General features: G+C 59.3%; 1 protein-coding gene across 2 annotated transcripts in view; it reads right to left on the bottom strand.

Moving 5' to 3' along the window:
* Positions 1–1,094: 1,094 nt before the first annotated feature.
* Positions 1,095–16,325, bottom strand: part of OLFM1 (olfactomedin 1) — a 38,863-nt gene continuing 23,632 nt past the window's right edge. For both annotated transcript variants that reach the window (XM_055539240.1, XM_055539239.1), the window contains 2 exons: positions 10,541–10,647; positions 1,095–2,612 (listed from right to left, as the gene is read on the bottom strand). In XM_055539240.1, the coding sequence (XP_055395215.1) occupies positions 1,938–2,612; positions 10,541–10,647 (782 nt within the window). In that variant the 3' untranslated portion in view covers positions 1,095–1,937. The remainder of the gene's footprint in view (positions 2,613–10,540; positions 10,648–16,325) is intronic.

Here is a 16,325-nt window from a genome sequence, read left to right as displayed (position 1 = left end):
AGGCCAGCGGCTTTGAGCAGAGCAGAGGGCGGGGGCCGGGATGGAAGGCCACCCCCTGCCTTGACCTCTAGTGCTAAAGCCGGCCCTGAACTCTGTCTTGTGAAGGGGAGTTCCTTTGACCCGTGTCTTCTGTGGACCCTTCAGGTGGCCTGCCAGTGCAGGAGACGTAAGAGACCTGGGTTCAATCCCTGGGTCGGGAGGATCCTCTGGAGGAGGGCATGGCAACCCCCTCCAGTGTTTTTGCCTGGAGCATCCCAGGGACGGAGGAGCTACAGTCTGTGGGGTTGCAGAGTCAGACACGCCTGAAGCGGCTTGGCACGCAGGCAGCACGCGCCTCCTCTGGCCACGCGAATCCCCAGGGCACTGCAGAACGCCCCTGCCTGTGCAGACCTCAGGGTCCCCTCAGAAACGGGGCCCGACTTGGCAGCTACAGACCTGGCCACGTGACCTGGGCTCACCCGAGGCGTGAGGGTCTCTGTCTCAGGGGAGCGCAGGTGGGGCTGGCCACTCATCTCCTGGACCCCCCATCCTCCTAGCAAGGTAACTGGCCAGAGAGGGTCTGGCTTCACCTTTGCCCACTTCTCGGCAGGGTCTTTGAAGACGCCCCCCGCCACGTTGGAAGTGGGTGCCTGTCCCAAGTTCCTTCTAGTGGCGGCTTGGAAGAGCCTGTCTGGATGGAGTGGGTGGGACTCCCAGTGGGGCTGTTCTTGGACTGAGACAGGGGTCAGGGGTAGGGACCTCCAGGGCGATTCTCGAATTCCGACCTCTGGGGGGGCCGGATGCCGAGGGACCCCGTGGGCCTTGTGTCCCAGCCACGCCCTGACCTCCTCCCCCGAGAGGGACACTCATACCGGAACCCGGCCTCAAGGATCCGGAAGCCTCGGCCATTTTCAAACCCTTCCGAAATGACAAATGAAGCAAACACATCTCCTAATATTTTTATTGTTCCTTAATCGGATAGTACAAAGTTTCCCTCTTTTTTACTTAAAAAATGTACTTTCCGCACACTGCTGCCCACAGGAGCATTTCTTTCCCTTTGGAAACCAGAGTTTCCCGAGAGGAGCCCTTCTCCGTGGTTACACTATTTAAGATAATTTAACGAGAAGAGGGTATTTCCTTTAATGATTACCAACCTCGATCATCTCTACTAGGGAGAACACTGATGTGTTTTTTTTTTTCTTTTGAGAAACAAAAAACCATCCACTTATTAATCCAAACTACGGCACTGCATTTACAACATTCATGGCATCAGCTAAAGAGACACGTCACCGCCTCAAGGGAGCAACAGACACTGCACGATGGGGTTACGGGGTTCGGGGTCCGGACGGCGGGGTCCAGGCGCGCCGGCCGCCGCTCTGGGGCACTAGGCGTGGGTCCACGGGCTTCTCGGAGTCTCAGCACAGTTCATCTAAGACACGACACACGGCTGAGGACGGCGGTGGTGATGAGATGCAGCTACACGAGCCTATGTCGCCCCTCCGTCGCCGAGCACAGCCCGGGCCGGGGTGGGGGGGCGCTTCAATGAGACACAACACTCACGTCCATCAGGCTGACCACAATCTACGGACAAGTCCATGCTATCCTAACAGTAGGTTGTTCTCGGTGAGAGCTGGCCAACAGTCATCGCCTTATGTCTTGAGTATATTGACCAGAAAGGGGGACCGGGTCGGGGAACCAGGGAGCCCTGGGGCTGTGGTTCCAGCCGTCAATACGGGGGCTTCTTCCCACATCGGGCGCCCTCCGGCTGGAGCTGGAGAAACGTGGGGGCAACGCCTCCCCAGCCCCTCCCCACCCCCGAGACGCCGGAGTCCACGCTGCTGATGAGTTTTCAAAACGAGCCTTGTCATCTCACCCACGTTACCTTGGCAGCTGTTCCACAGGAGTTTCCAGGCGGGTGAGGATGCGGAGCCTCGGCCCCCCGGGGGCCGGGGCGGGGACTACAGCTCGTCAGACCGGATGACGTGGAAGAGGGTGACGTTGTAGAGGATCTGGTGGCCGTTGTTCCAGGCGTACAGCGCGCGGTCCTTGGGGTTGTAGTCCAGCATGGAGATGTGCGAGTACTTGTTCTGGAAGGGGATGTCGATGTACTCGTAGGTGGAGGCGTTGGTTTGGTAGGCGTAGTGGACCTTGGTGCCGCCCGAGTAGCCATTGGTGACGTAGAGCGTCCCGCAGATGATGAAGGCCTCGCCTGCGCTGCGCTTCGGGTAGCTGGTGTTCCAGGTCTGCAGCACCTGCAGGGACACCGGGTCCAGCCTGCTGATGACGATGTTGCCGGCATTCTGGTTGGTGGCGTAGACGGCCCACAGCCCGTTCTCGTCCACCATGAGGTCGATGTCCGAGTGGCCGCCCCAGGCGTAGTGGTACATGTTGTTGTAGCCCGCGTAGTCCAGGCTGCGCGTCTTGAGGATGGTCTCCGTCTTCAGGTCGAACCGGATGACGATGTGACTCTGGAACTTGTTGAAGTAGATGGAGCCGTTGTACACCACCTGCCCTGTGCCGGACCAGGGGTGCGGGAGGCGGTGGGACGTGAAATTGTCCGTGGTCATGAAGTCCAGCATGGATTTGTACTCGCGGACGAAGCGGTTGTTGTGGTAGCCATCCATGTACCAGACCTGCGGGGACAGCGGACCCGTCAGTGGTGCTGAAGGAGGGGGGACCCCCCACCCCGGGAAGGCACCACCTCCCAGACTGGGGCTCTGGTGACTCGGCGCCCGGGGGGGGAGTTGGAAGAGAGAGAGCAGACTAAACGAGGTCACGTTCCTCCTCCACACCCACAGGGTCCTTTCGCAGGGGCCACCTCCCCATAGGGAAGGAGCCTCCAGTCTGGGGAAGGACAATGTGTGTATGGATGTGGGACCCACAGCCTGGCTGTGGGCATGACCGGCAGGCATCCTCTGCTGTTCCTGCCAGGCGGGTGGTGGCAGAACCCACTACAGGCCCCTGAGAGCGTCCGTCTGGGTGCCCCCAGGCTGTGGGTTAGCGGGCCATCTGCCTGCTCCCTGCTCTCCCGGACGAGGGCGCGCAGCAGGTGGTCCGCCTCCTCTGGGAAGGCTGGCCCCCATCAGCGCGGGACATCGCCCTCCACAGGACGCTGGGCCGAGGGCACGGCCGCCTGGGCCCACACGAGGACTCGTGCCCGCAGCACCGGCCAGTCGGTGAGGCTGACCACTCTCAAGGTCACCAGGAAGGGCGATGCTGGACACCCTGGGGGCACGTGCGTCAGGCCTCTCCTTTTGTGCCGGCCCTCACAGCGGGCCGGACTGACTCACCGGCCCGGTGGGGGGACGTCATTAATTTGGCAGAAGGGATGCTGTGTGTATAGTCACGCCCAGTCCCAGGCAAGTGCCTCTCCCTGAGAAATCCGGGCTTCCCTGGGCTCTGAACGCAATCCAACCATGGCAGCACCCCAACGAGGCCCAAGTTAGGGGTTACAGAGGAAAGAGCTCTCCCATGATTGCTTAAATGCCAGCTGACTCGAAAAACGTCTAGACTTTGTACAAAACGCTTTAGTCATTTTCAACCAATCTGGGAGCAAATTAGAAAGCAATGCAGTTAGTCAGAGGAAAATCTGCTGGGCTAATGCCATTCCCGGTGCATCTGTCTGGCAATAAGACAGCTGCTTTATCCGTCAAGGGCTCCGCTGGCTGCAGCAGAGATTAAGGATGGGGGAGCTTTCAGACGTGGTTTTACACATGCGTTAAAAATTTTAAAAAACAACAAAAAAACGCACCCTTGCTCCTGAGACACCCATTCAATGTTTAGAGACAGATGTGCTTTCTGTTTTTATCAAGATTCAAATACCACAGAGCTGGGTCTCATCTGAGACTGTTCATCGTCCTTGGTCTGTAGGAGCAGCCCTCAGTGCTGTGGGTTAGAGGCCACGCGGGGCTGGGTGGGGGTCAGAGAGGGCGCCAGAATTGCACAGATGACGGGCGGGCGCTCCTCTCACACCGCACCTCCTCTTGGTTGCCTCTCGGACGGGGAGCTCACTGCTTCTCTCAAAACTGAGCTCCAGTGACAGCCCCCTCTGCACCTTCTCCTGGCCCCCTTCACAGCTCTTTGAAGATGCTCCCTTCTCTGCTGCCCCCATGAGTGGTGTGGGACCTGGTTGGGTTCATGCGTCCCTGGACCTCCGTTCTATGGGCAGAGCTGGGTGAAGTCAGCATCCAAGTGTTAAGGACTTTTAAACTATAAAGAAAGCTGAGTGCCAAAGAATTGATGCTTTTGAACTGTGGTGTTGGAGAAGACTCTTGAGAGTCCCTTGGACTGCAAGGAGATCCAACTGGTCCATCTTAAAGGAGATCAGTCCTGAATATTCACTGGAAGGACTGATGCTGAAGCTGAAACTCCAGTACTTTGGCCACCTGATGCGAAGAACTGACTCGTTTGAAAAGACCCTAATGCTGGGAAAGACTGAGGGCAGGAGGAGAAGGGGATGACAGAGGATGAGATGGTTGGATGGCATCACCGACTCAATGGATACGAGTCTGAGTAAACTCTGGGAGTTGGTGGTGGACAGGGAGGCCTGGTGTGCTGCAGTCCACTGGGTCGCAAAGAGTCAGATGCGACTGAGGACTGAACTGACTGAACAGCCCTTTCCTCCGATCAGGGGCCCACTGGACACAGGGCCCAGCACTGGGCAGATGCAGTTGAGGGCGGGAGGGAGAGTTAGCACAGGCGCTAGACGCTTGCCAGCCAGCTCTCGGCCTGGAGGGCTGAAGCCACTGTGAGTCCCTCTGTGCGGAAAGAGAAGCTCATCACGGCCCCCAAAGGCCCTGATGGCAGCACCCCGCTCCAGTCCTCTGCGTCCACTGCGGTCTCACCTCAGATGCCTTGTCCTCCTCTGCCTGTCCTGCGTCCCAGCCCGTCCTGCGTCCCCCGGCCCGTCCCGCATCCCTGCCTGTCCTGCATCCTCCCCGCCCATCCTACGTCCCCCGGCCCGTCCTGCGTCCCTGCCTGTCCTGCGTCCCTCCGCCCATCCCGCATCCCTGCCCGTCCTGTGTCCCCGCCCGTCCCGTGTCCCCGTCCGTCCCGCATCCTCGCCCGTCCCACATCCCTGTCCGTCCCGCATCCCCGCCTGTCCTGCGTCTCCACCTGTCCCGCGTCCCCCCGCCCGTCCTGCATCCCCGCCCGTCCTGGATCCCCGCCCGTCCCGCATCCCCGCCCTTTCTGCATTCCCGCCTGTCCCGCGTCCCCCCACCCGTCCTGTGTCCCCCCGCCCATCCTGTGTCCCCGCCCATCCCGCATCCTCGCCCGTCCCGCCTCCCTGTCCGTCCCGCATCCCCACCTGTCCTGCGTCTCCACCTGCCCCGCGTCCCCCTGCCCGTCCTGCATCCCCTCCCGTCCTGGATCCCCGCCTGTCCCGTCCCCTCTGGGATGCTGCCCAGAACCGCTGAGGCCTGGAACCAGTGTCCTGCACCTGGCTGTGGCCCCTGGGAGCTTTCACACCCGGAACCACCACACAGACCTTGAGGGTGGAGCCTGGCACAGGCTGGTTACAGCCTCCAGGGGATTCTAACATTTGCAGGGTCCCCAAGACCACCCCTCCCAAACGCCCAGTTTGGAGAGGCCCAGAGGGAAGGGTTTCACCCAGGGTCAGAGGTCAGTCCACCACACTCGCTACCCGCGTTTGCTGGGCCACTTCCTCCCAGACCCCCGAGGTCGCCCTCTGAAATGCCCACGCAAGCCCACAAATCAGGTTCCGTTTGCACACTCCGATAGGGGGAGACAGCGACCTTCCAGCAGCTCACTCCCGGGTGTGACCACAGTGCCCGCAGGGTGAACCACCACCACCCAGCAGGACGGCTCAGCGGACCTGGGGGCTGAGAGCCTCCGGTTCTCCGGGCGCTGGTGACCTCAGGGCCATGCTCCACACAGGCGGAAGCTCCTTGTGCGCACTGTCCTGCGGGAAGGACAGCAGGGCCCGGGCTGAGGAGGCAAGAGCTGAGGGCACACGGGGGTGAGCAGCCAGGGCGACCCCAGGCAAGGGGCACCCAGGGCGGCACTGCAGACAGAAGGGAGGTCCCGGGCGAGTGGGAGGAGGAGCCCCCTCACTGAGGAGTGAGGGGCCCCCTCACTGAGTCTGAGGCCAGTGTGCCCCTCCAGAAGCGCCCCCATCCACGAGGGTCTTCTCTCCAGAAAAAAAAAGCAACCTGCGGATTCTTCCCCGGTAAACACCACGCCTAGAGCAGAGATGCCACACCTAGAGTGCAGGTGGCAACCAGCCCACTTAAAAGACGCTTACTCCTCGGAAGGAAAGCTATGACCAACCTAGACAGCACATTAAAAAGCAGAGACATCACTTTGTCTAGGAAGGTCCATCTAATCAAAGCTATGACTTTTCTAGTAGCCATGTATGGATGTGAGAGTTGGGCCACAAAGAAAGCTGAACGCTGAAGAACTGATGCTTTTGAACTGTGGTGCTAGAGAAGACTCTTGAGAGTCCCTTGGTTCTGCAAGGAGATCCAGCCAGTCCATCCTAAAGGAAATCAACATTGAATATTCATTGGAAGGACTGATGCTGAAAGAGAAGCTCCAAATACTTTGGCCACCTGACTGCGAAGAGCATCAGCAATCTTTCTGATGCTGGGAAAGATTGAAGGCGGGAGAAGCAGGTGACAGAGGACAAGATGGTTGGATGGCATCACCAACTCAATGGACACGAATTTGAGCAAACTCCAGAAGATAGTGAAGGACAGGGAAGCCCGGCATGCTGTAGTCCATGGGGTCACAAAGAGTCGGACATGACTAAGTGACTGAACAACAACAGCTCTTTCAGTTTTGATACTTAATTCCCATCAGACTGGTTGGTGTATAATTGTTTTGGTAATTAATGATAAGCACAATATCTTTTGACATTTTAAACTGTTTTGAACTATTTCTATAACATTAACTTTTCAAGTAATTGTTTTGTTTCCATACCTTAATTTTAAATATTTTGAGATCAAGAATGATGTCTATTTTCTTTCAGTTTCACTGATTGTGATTAATAAATTCACTAATTGATAACTTAAATATATTCTTAAAATGTATAAAGGTAGTATTCAGATGGGAGGCAAGAGATCACATGAAAAGTTTATAGGATGATACTAATCTGTTTGCATTTTTCTTTACATTTAGAACCACAAAAAATAAAAGGTCATGAAACTTATTGGCTGTGACCATAGTTGAAAAAATAAAAAGAAGTATATGGGCCGGTCACTGCTGAGAAAACGGCTGCTTCTGGGCTGGCTGAGGACCACGGGAGCCCAGCACCCGACTGGCGCTTAGTAAACGAGCTAAGGTGCTTCTAACAGCTCAGCACAAAGGCAGGGGCAGGAAAGGCCCTCGAGGGCCCCTGGGCAGGGGTCCCAAGGCAACTCCCCAGCCCACTGTTAGCCACAGTCTCGCTTATCTCACCCCTGTGGCCTCCTGCACTGAAGCTGACACTGATTTATTTTTTGGGAGCAAGTTATTGGTCTCCTGTGTGTGTGTTTGCGTGTGTGTATGTGTGTGATCAAAATCAGACAGAGAAGGAAAAGATCAAAACACAACGGTGGCCTCCGGATCAATGGCCAGACCTGGGGAAGCGCTGCTGGCTGCTGGCGGCTGTGCTGGGCTTGAGGCAGGGCTGCCAACTGCCCAGCGTCGCGGAGGCCCCCGGGCGCCCTGCCAGGAGCTGGCCCCTCCCCAAGGAGCTGGCTCCCACCAAGGCCTCTTCCCACCTTCCTGCTTGCCCTCCGTCCATCACCAGGGCCCCCCTTCCTGGAGGGTAATCAAACTCATTAAGCAGAAAAGAGATATCTAATTTCCAAAAGCCTCCCTCACCACATTGATGGCTTTGCGAACTGATGTCTTCACGATAAGGGGGGCTTCTAGGAGCCTGGATACTTGCTACCTGAGACAAGATAATTTGACAAGTGCTCACTACAAAAAGAGCCCACTCATGGGAAAAGATCTTGATTGCAGGGAAAGATTGAAGGCAGGAGGAAAAGGGGACGACAGAGGATGAGATGGTTGGATGGCATCACTGACTCAATGGACATGAATTTGAACAAACTCCGGGAGACAGTGGAGGACAGAGGAGCCTGGCATGCTGTGGTCCATGGGGTTGAAAGAGTTGGACACAACTGAGCAACTGAACACCACCACAAAAAATAAAAGACATTGACCTGGGGACCAAGAGGCACATCTGTGGTGTCAGTTGGGGTGGAATCCTCCAGACTGGGGTTCATCGTCCTCTGCAGCACCAAGGTCATTGGTTCTGGCTCGTGGATCCCAACAGGTCTGCTGGGTGTGTGTGACCCAGCAGGAGGTGGGGAGAGGGCATTGGAGGGGAGGGTGAGTTGGGAGGCAGCCTGAACCTCAGAGGTTAATAAATGGTTGATAAAACCACTAACCAGCCTTTTCTGAGACCTTGGGCAACTCATGTGAGGCTTCTGGCCCTGGTTTTCCCATCAGCAAAGGGGAGACAGATGATATCTGGCTGAGGGCAGCTGCGGGACTCAGCGAGGCCAGGCACGGGAGCGCAGCTGAGGGCTAGGCACAGCTGTCGCTGAGTCCGGGAAACCACTGCTTCCTCTCGCTATTCCGACACGTGCACACGACGTGCTCTGCCGGCCCCTGGCACACAGGACCTGCTCTCGGGGTCTGCCGCCATCACCTGTTTTCATGTCGGCATTACTGATATTTCCACGCACATCTGTGACAAGAGAACACTCCTAACCGAATTCAGAACCAAAGTGGCATTTTCGGGGAGGCGGGGGAGGGGAAGAGGATGAAATTGAAGAATTGGGTAACATTCGGCCAATTAAATCGTTCACTGGTAATTAACTGGTAATTCATTGGCCAATTAAGCTGTTAGACAACGTCCAAGCACCAGCTCCCTGTCACGACTCAGAAAATAAAATGAAAACGAACATCACGCCCAGAATCCCCGACTCGGTCGTTTCCCAGGATTGCAGCCTGTAGCCGGCCCCGCCCCCCAGAGCCCCGCGCCTTTGCCCCCAGGGATGAGGTGTGGGAAGCGGCTGCTGGGGAGGTGGTGGGGAAGGTAGAGATTGTTAAATAAAGAAGATGCACAGGCCGCTAGGAAGCGGGAAACGGTCCCTCAGGCGTCTCCCCCAGAAGGACTGTGCCAGAGGCACCGTGCAGATTATGGACTGAAACAGAAGCCATCACGCCCTCTAAAGGGGGCGGGGTTGCACAGAATCGAAAGGGGCGGGGCCGGGGAAGTAGCGCGCCTAAAGGGGGCGGGGCCAGGGAGGTAGAGCGTCCAAAGGGGGCGGGGCCAGGGAGGTAGAGCGTCCAAAGGGGGCGGGGCCGGGGAGGTAGCGCGTCCAAAGGGGGCGGGGCCGGGGAGGTAGCGCGTCCAAAGGGGGCGGGGCCGGGGAGGTAGAGCGTCCAAAGGGGGCGGGGCCGGGGAGGTAGAGCGTCTAAAGGGGCGGGGCCGGGGAGGTAGAGCGTCTAAAGGGGCGGGGCCGGGGAGGTAGCGCGTCTAAAGGGGCGGGGCCGGGGAGGTAGAGCGTCTAAAGGGGCGGGGCCGGGGAGGTAGCGCGTCTAAAGGGGGCGGGGCCTGGGAGGTAGCGCGTCTAAAGGGGGCGGGGCCAGGGAGGTACAAAGACCAAGTCTCAAGATTCCTTCCCTTTAAAAATCCTCCAGACCAGGCTCAGGAGCTCACATTTCTAACCTCCTTTCTCAGTCTGCCTGCGAAGACTTGAGTTTTTTTTTTTTAAAGTGCTTCTTTTCTAAACGTCTTTTAGGCAAGGGGCTTGATAAGAAAGGCCCCGGGCTGTTGGACGGTTCACTCTGGGTGTCAGCGGTCAGGCTGGTGGACCACCAAAGGACGGGGAAGCCACAGCGCCTCCCCTGCCCCGAGAACCAGAGCCCTGGGCGTGCGGGAGCTCCCTTCGGTGGAAGGCTCCCACACGCTGCGGTTAGGGTCGCCATTCGGGCTGAGCCGGCCGGCGCCACCCTCCCAGCCACCCTTCTGCTCCCCACACCCCGAAGGGACGCCAACCACAGAACTCGGCTGCCGTCCCCCCCGCCCCCCACACCCCCGCATCCCCATCAAGACAGATGTGGCGCTTGCTCGCCTCTTTCCTTTTATGAGGTTTTTACCCAGGGGGAAGAGTCTAGGAAAAAAAGAGCAGGGCTTTTTTCCTAAATCAAAAGAGAACATGAGTTTCTATCAGCCATGAAAGGAATGGCAAATGAAACACAAATGAGCAGTCATTAAAACAAGAAGGCCTGACCACTCTCTTCTCGAGAAGAGTGGGGGCAGGGCTGGGAGTGTGGGAGGTTTCAGCCCAGAGGGGCCCCCTCGACTCCCGGGGGCAGAGCCGCGCCTGCGGAGAGGGTCGCAGGCCTCCCCGCCCCACGCCATCCTGGCCATGGTCATCCTCACATAGGACCCGCCTTGCAGTCTTTGACTCGGGGTTAGCACTGGGACCTCAGCAAGGAACCCGGGCTGCTCCCTCAAGCCCCCGGAACCCCTGCCCACTTCCTAAGGGGGCTCATCCACAGATTCCACAGACCCAGGCCCGATGGAGGAGTCACTTACCCTGTTATCACCTTCTGGGGCCAGGGGGTCGGTCATCCAGGAACCAAACCTGGAGCCGGAGGTCTTGATGGTCACAGGGTCACTTATGCCAGTCAGCTTGCCACACGCTGGAAGAGAGGGCCCAGTGCGGGACGGTGAGTGCCTCGCCCAACGCCCACGCCACCCCGCCCTCGGCTGCGACCAGGTGCGCCTGCCCTGCTCTTCCCAGGACAACCCCAGCCCCAAAGGGCAAAGAGGCCGTCCCCTCCCTAAGGCAGAGAGCACCCGAGGCCAGGGTGGGTGGGGAGAGGGAGGTGCAGCCCTCCAGGCCTCAGGCAGGGGTGGGATGCCAGAACTACATCTCTGGGGTGGGGGTGGGGGTTGGCTTTGCTCAGGCGCCGTCTTCTCCTCCGGGAAGTGGGGGCAGCAGCACCCGCACCTCCTAAGGCTGTTGGAGAAAGTCTACCCAAGCCTGGGTGCCAAGTGGAAGGTGCCGGACAGTCAGAACCAGAACGGGAGAAGGCTGCTCCTTCCCGCTGGAGGGCCTGTGAGCTTCCCCGCAGGGCGACGGCTCCTTACTGCCTGGAGGAGGCGCACGGGGCCAGGGGACTGGAGTGTGAGGGCACTGCCCTGGGCGCCCTCCCGTCACACAGATGGAGGCTGGAGGCTGACCGACCGGCTGGGATGTCCTCGGGGTCACCCTGCAGCTCGGGCAGGGCTGAGCTGAAAGCCCGCACTCCCAGGCGTCCAGCAGAAACCCCCCTCCTGCCACCTGGACGCCAACCTGTGCACATGGCCCTGAAGTCTTCAGGAAAAAGTGAACTCAGCTGGCCTCACAAGGACAGAAGGCTCCTGAGCCACCGAAGCCCAGTGGCCCCTGGGCGCAGGCAGCGGCAGGCGCTGCCCGTGGGGTCGTTGCCATTTGCAATGGCCTCCCTTTCCTCCAGGCCCGGCCTGCGTGTGTCCCTGGCTCTGCCCACTCTGCTACACTGCCGCCGTATTAGCAGACGCACAGGTTGGTCTGCCAAGCTCAGAGAACACCCGCGCGTTTTCAGATCGCCTGTGACTTAACCCGGGGGACTGTGGTTTAGCCGGGGGTCGTCCCACCAGGCGAGGTGGGCCCAGCCTCGGGAGCTGGTCCCAGGGAGAGGCCCACGCCCACTGCTGCAGTGTCTGGGGTGCCTCCCACTTTCTCCCTAAAATAAAGCTGGGTGAGTACATCCATAAACATCACTGAACAAGACCGGAGAGATGGGCCCCCCTGCCCCCGCCGCCAACATCCCATCTTGGTGTTGTCCTGACAGCTTGCATCCGGGCGCTGCAGAGGCTGTGGGCAGGGATCAGGGGCCGACTGCAAGCAGAAGAAACGCGGCTTTACCCCCAAATTCCGTCAAGTCACGCGGCCCCGCTCCCCGGGCTGCTGCCTCTGGCCCAGATTTGAGAAAGGAACTCAACTATTTTTACTTGTCCATCCCTTCCCAGGATCTATTTTGCCTGTTCCCCTTTCAGAAGTAATTCCGAATTTGCCTTTTTAAATACTGTCCTCTCAGGGCCCCGGCCCTCGCTGGTGCAGCAGGGAGGCGAGTCTGCAGACAGGCCGGGGTCACTGCAGAGAGCAAGTCGGCCCAGCCCTGTCCACACCCCCATCAGCGGAGGACAGACGGATGTTACATCCAGGTTAGCCCGCGTCTACCGCGCCCAGAAGTGAGGAGAAAGTAAGTGGGTCCTTGGAAGTCTCGAGAGAGAGCATGCTCTTCCCTGAGAGCCCCAGAGGTCTGGAGTCCTTCCCACTGCTGAGCCGGGACGGTGGTCCTGTCGGCCCCTGGAAGGAGAAGTCTCAAGGCACCATGACCGACCCCAGGGCACAACGGTTCTGCCCTGGGGGGATGCCCGCTGGCACTCATCACAGCACGCCTCCCAGCAAGATGTCCCTCTCACCAATGCTCTGCCCCCCCTTCACCGGCCATACTCGGCCTGAGATGTGCTCCCCGGAAGGGGACAGACTCCCCCAAAGGGGACGGACAGCCATCCTCTACCACACACTCGGAGGGCGAACACTGCGGGGGGACGCCCAGCACGGCTCGTTGCTGGCCCAGGTCTCCGCTCCCCCGCGACTGTGCCTGGGCTGAGCCCCCAGCAGGACAGCCAGACCACCCCACCTTCTTCTGTGTTCACCTACACTGATGCAGCCACAGGGCCCGCCTCCTTCTGGACTGTACCCACCCTGCCTCCTGACCCAGGTGGGGCCTGCACACCCCCGGGCGTAGACCTGGGTGTCTGGGTCTCACTGGCCCGACAGGACACCCCGGGATGCCCATCCCCCACAAGGCTCAGCCTGGAGCTGTCCAAAATGAATGAATGAATGAATGTCTCGCCTCTCAGGAGCTGAGAGGGATAACTGTGAGCTTGCCAGAGCCCCCCCCCCCCCTGCTTTGCCACTGACCCGGCAGAGGGACGGGTGGACGGGCATAAAGGTGGGCCGCTTCCGAGTGCACCCTCCTTATCTGTCAGGACACCCTCCTCAGAGGCAGGCGTGGGATGAGCCCAGGAACCAGTGGGAGCTCCTAGGAGGACGCCCGTCACGAGTCACGTGCCAGGGACTGCCGCGGCCACAGGCTCACACTGAGACGGCGGCCGAGTCCAGGCGGGGCTGCCCTGGGCGGTCCCGCTGGTCTGGCCCCCCCGTGTCTGAGGAGAGGGGGAGCCAGTGGTGAGGGCGTCCGCGGCAGCGCAAGCCTCGCCCCGCCCTGGGCGAGGTCTCCCCCGGCCCCTGTGAGGGAGCCTTATAGTCTAGGGGGCCCTGCTCGCCCAGCTCCTGGTTACAGGCTGGCTCTGCTCTCCTCCGGGGCTGCAGGCCGCCGGCCCTGCTTGAGTCACAGAGTTATTTTTGGTTCTCCGTCCAGACTGGTTCTGCCAAGACCTGGGGAACTGACAGGATCTAAAAAAGCCCCATGGCAGAGCCGTGAGGCCAAGCCTTGGCACATTCAGTTCACGGAAGTGTCCCTCACCTGTCAGGAGCGCTTGGGCTTCGGGCAGGGGGTGGGGGGTTGGGAAGGGGACAGGCCTGGGAAGCCAGGGAGGGGCAGCAGGTGCGTCTCAGAGGAGGCCGGTGCAGGGGGCACAGCACCCCCAGCTGGGGCCCCTGAGAGCCAGGACGGTTTCGGGGAGGGGGGTGCCTGGCCCCAGCAGCCCCTCTGCTGAAACCCTTGGGCGCCCGCTCTTCCTAGAAGGAGGTCACTTCTGAACACGCGCGCGGTCTCTGATGGGTGCCTGAGCAGGCCCAGGGCGCCGTGCCCACCCAGGAATCGGGCCAGAGGCCAGACTGAGGGGCCGATGGCCGAGCGGCAGGTGGACAGGTCCCAGACTGCCCACTGGGTCTGTCTCCCCCAGTCCCAGCTTTTATCCCGTCCAGACTGGGAAGAGTGGAGCTCACAGAGCTGGCCATGCTGGGCCCTCAGACAGAGAGGTCCCTGCGGACAGACCACCTGGGCGGGGCCGCCTCCCTGCACACGAGCCCCGAGGGGCTGCCCGTCTCCCCTCCGCACCCAGCGGGGCCGGGGGGCCGGGAGACCTCTTGCCACAGGCAATCCTGAGCTCCCCTGGAAGGAACCCGTTGGGGGTGGGACACCAGCCTGCATGGACCCCAGTAGGGTCACTGCCGTGAGCAGCACTTGAACTTGGGTTCCCTCCGTCCTTGCCATTCTAGTCAGTCCCCTGCACAGTGAGACACCCTGAACTCCCCTCTCAAAGCTGAATGTAAATCCTCGTGTACTCATTTATTCACTGTCCCTGGCTCTGTCCAGGCCCCTGGGGAGGAGGTAAGGGCCCTTTTCTCTGTCTCCTTGAACTTTGACTCAGAGACCTTGAGCACTGGAGGTCCAGGACAGATGGTCTGACTTGGGGGAGCCCTAAAATTAGCTAGTTCTTCTCTTAATTTGGGCTTCCCAGGTGGTGCTAGTGGTAAAGAGCCCGCCTGCCAATGCAGGAGACATAAGAAACTCAGGTTCGATCTCTGGGTCAGGAAGATCCCCTGGAGAAGGGCATGGCAAGCCACTCCAGTATTCTTGCCTGGAGAATCCCCATGGACAGAGGAGCCTGGCAGGCTACAGTCCAAGGGGTCACAAACAGTTGTACATGACTGAGTGCACACACATGCACCTCTTATCTTACAGACAGGAAAATTCTGGCGCTAACGGGACACGTGGACGAGTGGCGTTCCGCACTGCATCTCTGTAGCTGGTTTAGCCACTGCGGCGGCTGACTGCAGGGGCCGGGGTGGGGGGGGGGGTGGGGGGGTTGGAGGGGGCATGCAGTGAAAGCTCGGGGGTGGGACTGCCGGGCAGTCCTGCCTCCCCTGCCTGGGAACCAAAGGACTCCTGAGAGACGCCAAGCCCAGGGTCCAGTTCCTGAAATCAGAGTTTCAGATTCAAGTTCTGGCTGGGCCATTAGGAAAAACACACAATCCCATTGAGAGAACGATTTAAAAATGGAAACAGAAAACCAATGGAACCAGCAGCCCTTGTTTTTTTTTTTTTTCCTCCCCTGTGCATGTTCTGGGCTCAGGAATTGTCAGTAACGTTGATGTGAAAAGGAGAGACCTAATTAAGAGGACTTTGGGGAAACCGCAGGGAGACCCTAGTCCCCAGTCTCACAGCAGGAGGGTCACCGAGATGCTCTTCACTAGAGCAAGGGGCCTGCCTGCAGGCAGAATGAGACCCGGGACCAAAGGGCGAGGTGGAGGGGGGCGGGGTGTGGGGTGGGCAGGGGCCGGGGAAGAACTGCTGGCCCTTGAGATGCTGTGTCTCCAGGAGTCCTGCCCGCCCAAGACGGCACTGGTGGGCAGCTGGCTTCTTTGTGCTATGCTCCTAGGCCGCCTCCCAGCAAGGCAGATAGCCTGCTAAGAGGGTACCTACTTGTACCTAAAACAAAGACTAAATGAAGTAGCCACAGGGTAGTAGCTGGGCTTTAAGTTGCCGAGCTTGAGTGAAAGCCTAGGGTGTGGGCAAGGTGGCAGCTGAACCTGTGGCCTGTGGTCTGCCCTCCGCCTGCCTCCCTCCCTGTCATCTGTCTCGTTGTCTGTCCCTTACGACCTCCTCACCTGCCTGTGAGTGCTCCCACCACCTCCTCTGTGCCAGGCTCGCTGCACAATCCGTGACGTGAACTCAGACACTGACCCCAGGGCACAGGGATTCCCCTGCTTTTGTTGTACAGATGGAGAGGAGGTTGGAACCGGAAGTGGTCAGTGCCTGGTTGAGCCTCGCAGCCACTGAGTGGCACTTCCTGCCTCAGGACGCCAACAGGCAGGGTCCTTGGTTGCTGCTCCCCTGAATCGCCTGCCAAGCACTGGTTAGAGGCAGATCCCCACCCCCGACCCCACTGCCACCGGCTCAGCAGGTCCATCTCCGGGTCAAGGTCTTTCTGAAGAAGGAATTAAGCACAGAAGCAGCTGCACTCCGTGGTGGAGAGCAGGGCTCCGGGGGCCTCTTCGTCCTCTCTCCTCACTCCCAAGAGGGCCATTTCAGCGGCCCGAGGGCAGCCACGTGAAAGCCCCAAGATCGCTAGCCTGAAAAATGAATTCAGCCGGCTTCTAAAAATAGGCCAGGTTTGGAGGGGAAGGCCGCCCGCCTGGGACAGGCAGCCTTCTCCTGGAAAGGCTCCTAGAGTCTCATCAGCGCTAACTTCTCTCTCTGAAATTCCACCTTACTGCTTGATCCGTTAATCAGAAAATGTGGAGGTTTAATCTTGGTTTCTCACTGGTCTGCATGGTCTGTCTACCAGGGAATAAAAACAGTGCTGTGCGGAAATG

The sequence above is a fragment of the Bubalus kerabau genome, chromosome 11 (assembly GCF_029407905.1).
Source record: "Bubalus kerabau isolate K-KA32 ecotype Philippines breed swamp buffalo chromosome 11, PCC_UOA_SB_1v2, whole genome shotgun sequence".
NCBI lineage: Eukaryota > Metazoa > Chordata > Mammalia > Artiodactyla > Bovidae > Bubalus > Bubalus kerabau.
This window is presented reverse-complemented; position numbering and strand designations above follow the sequence as displayed.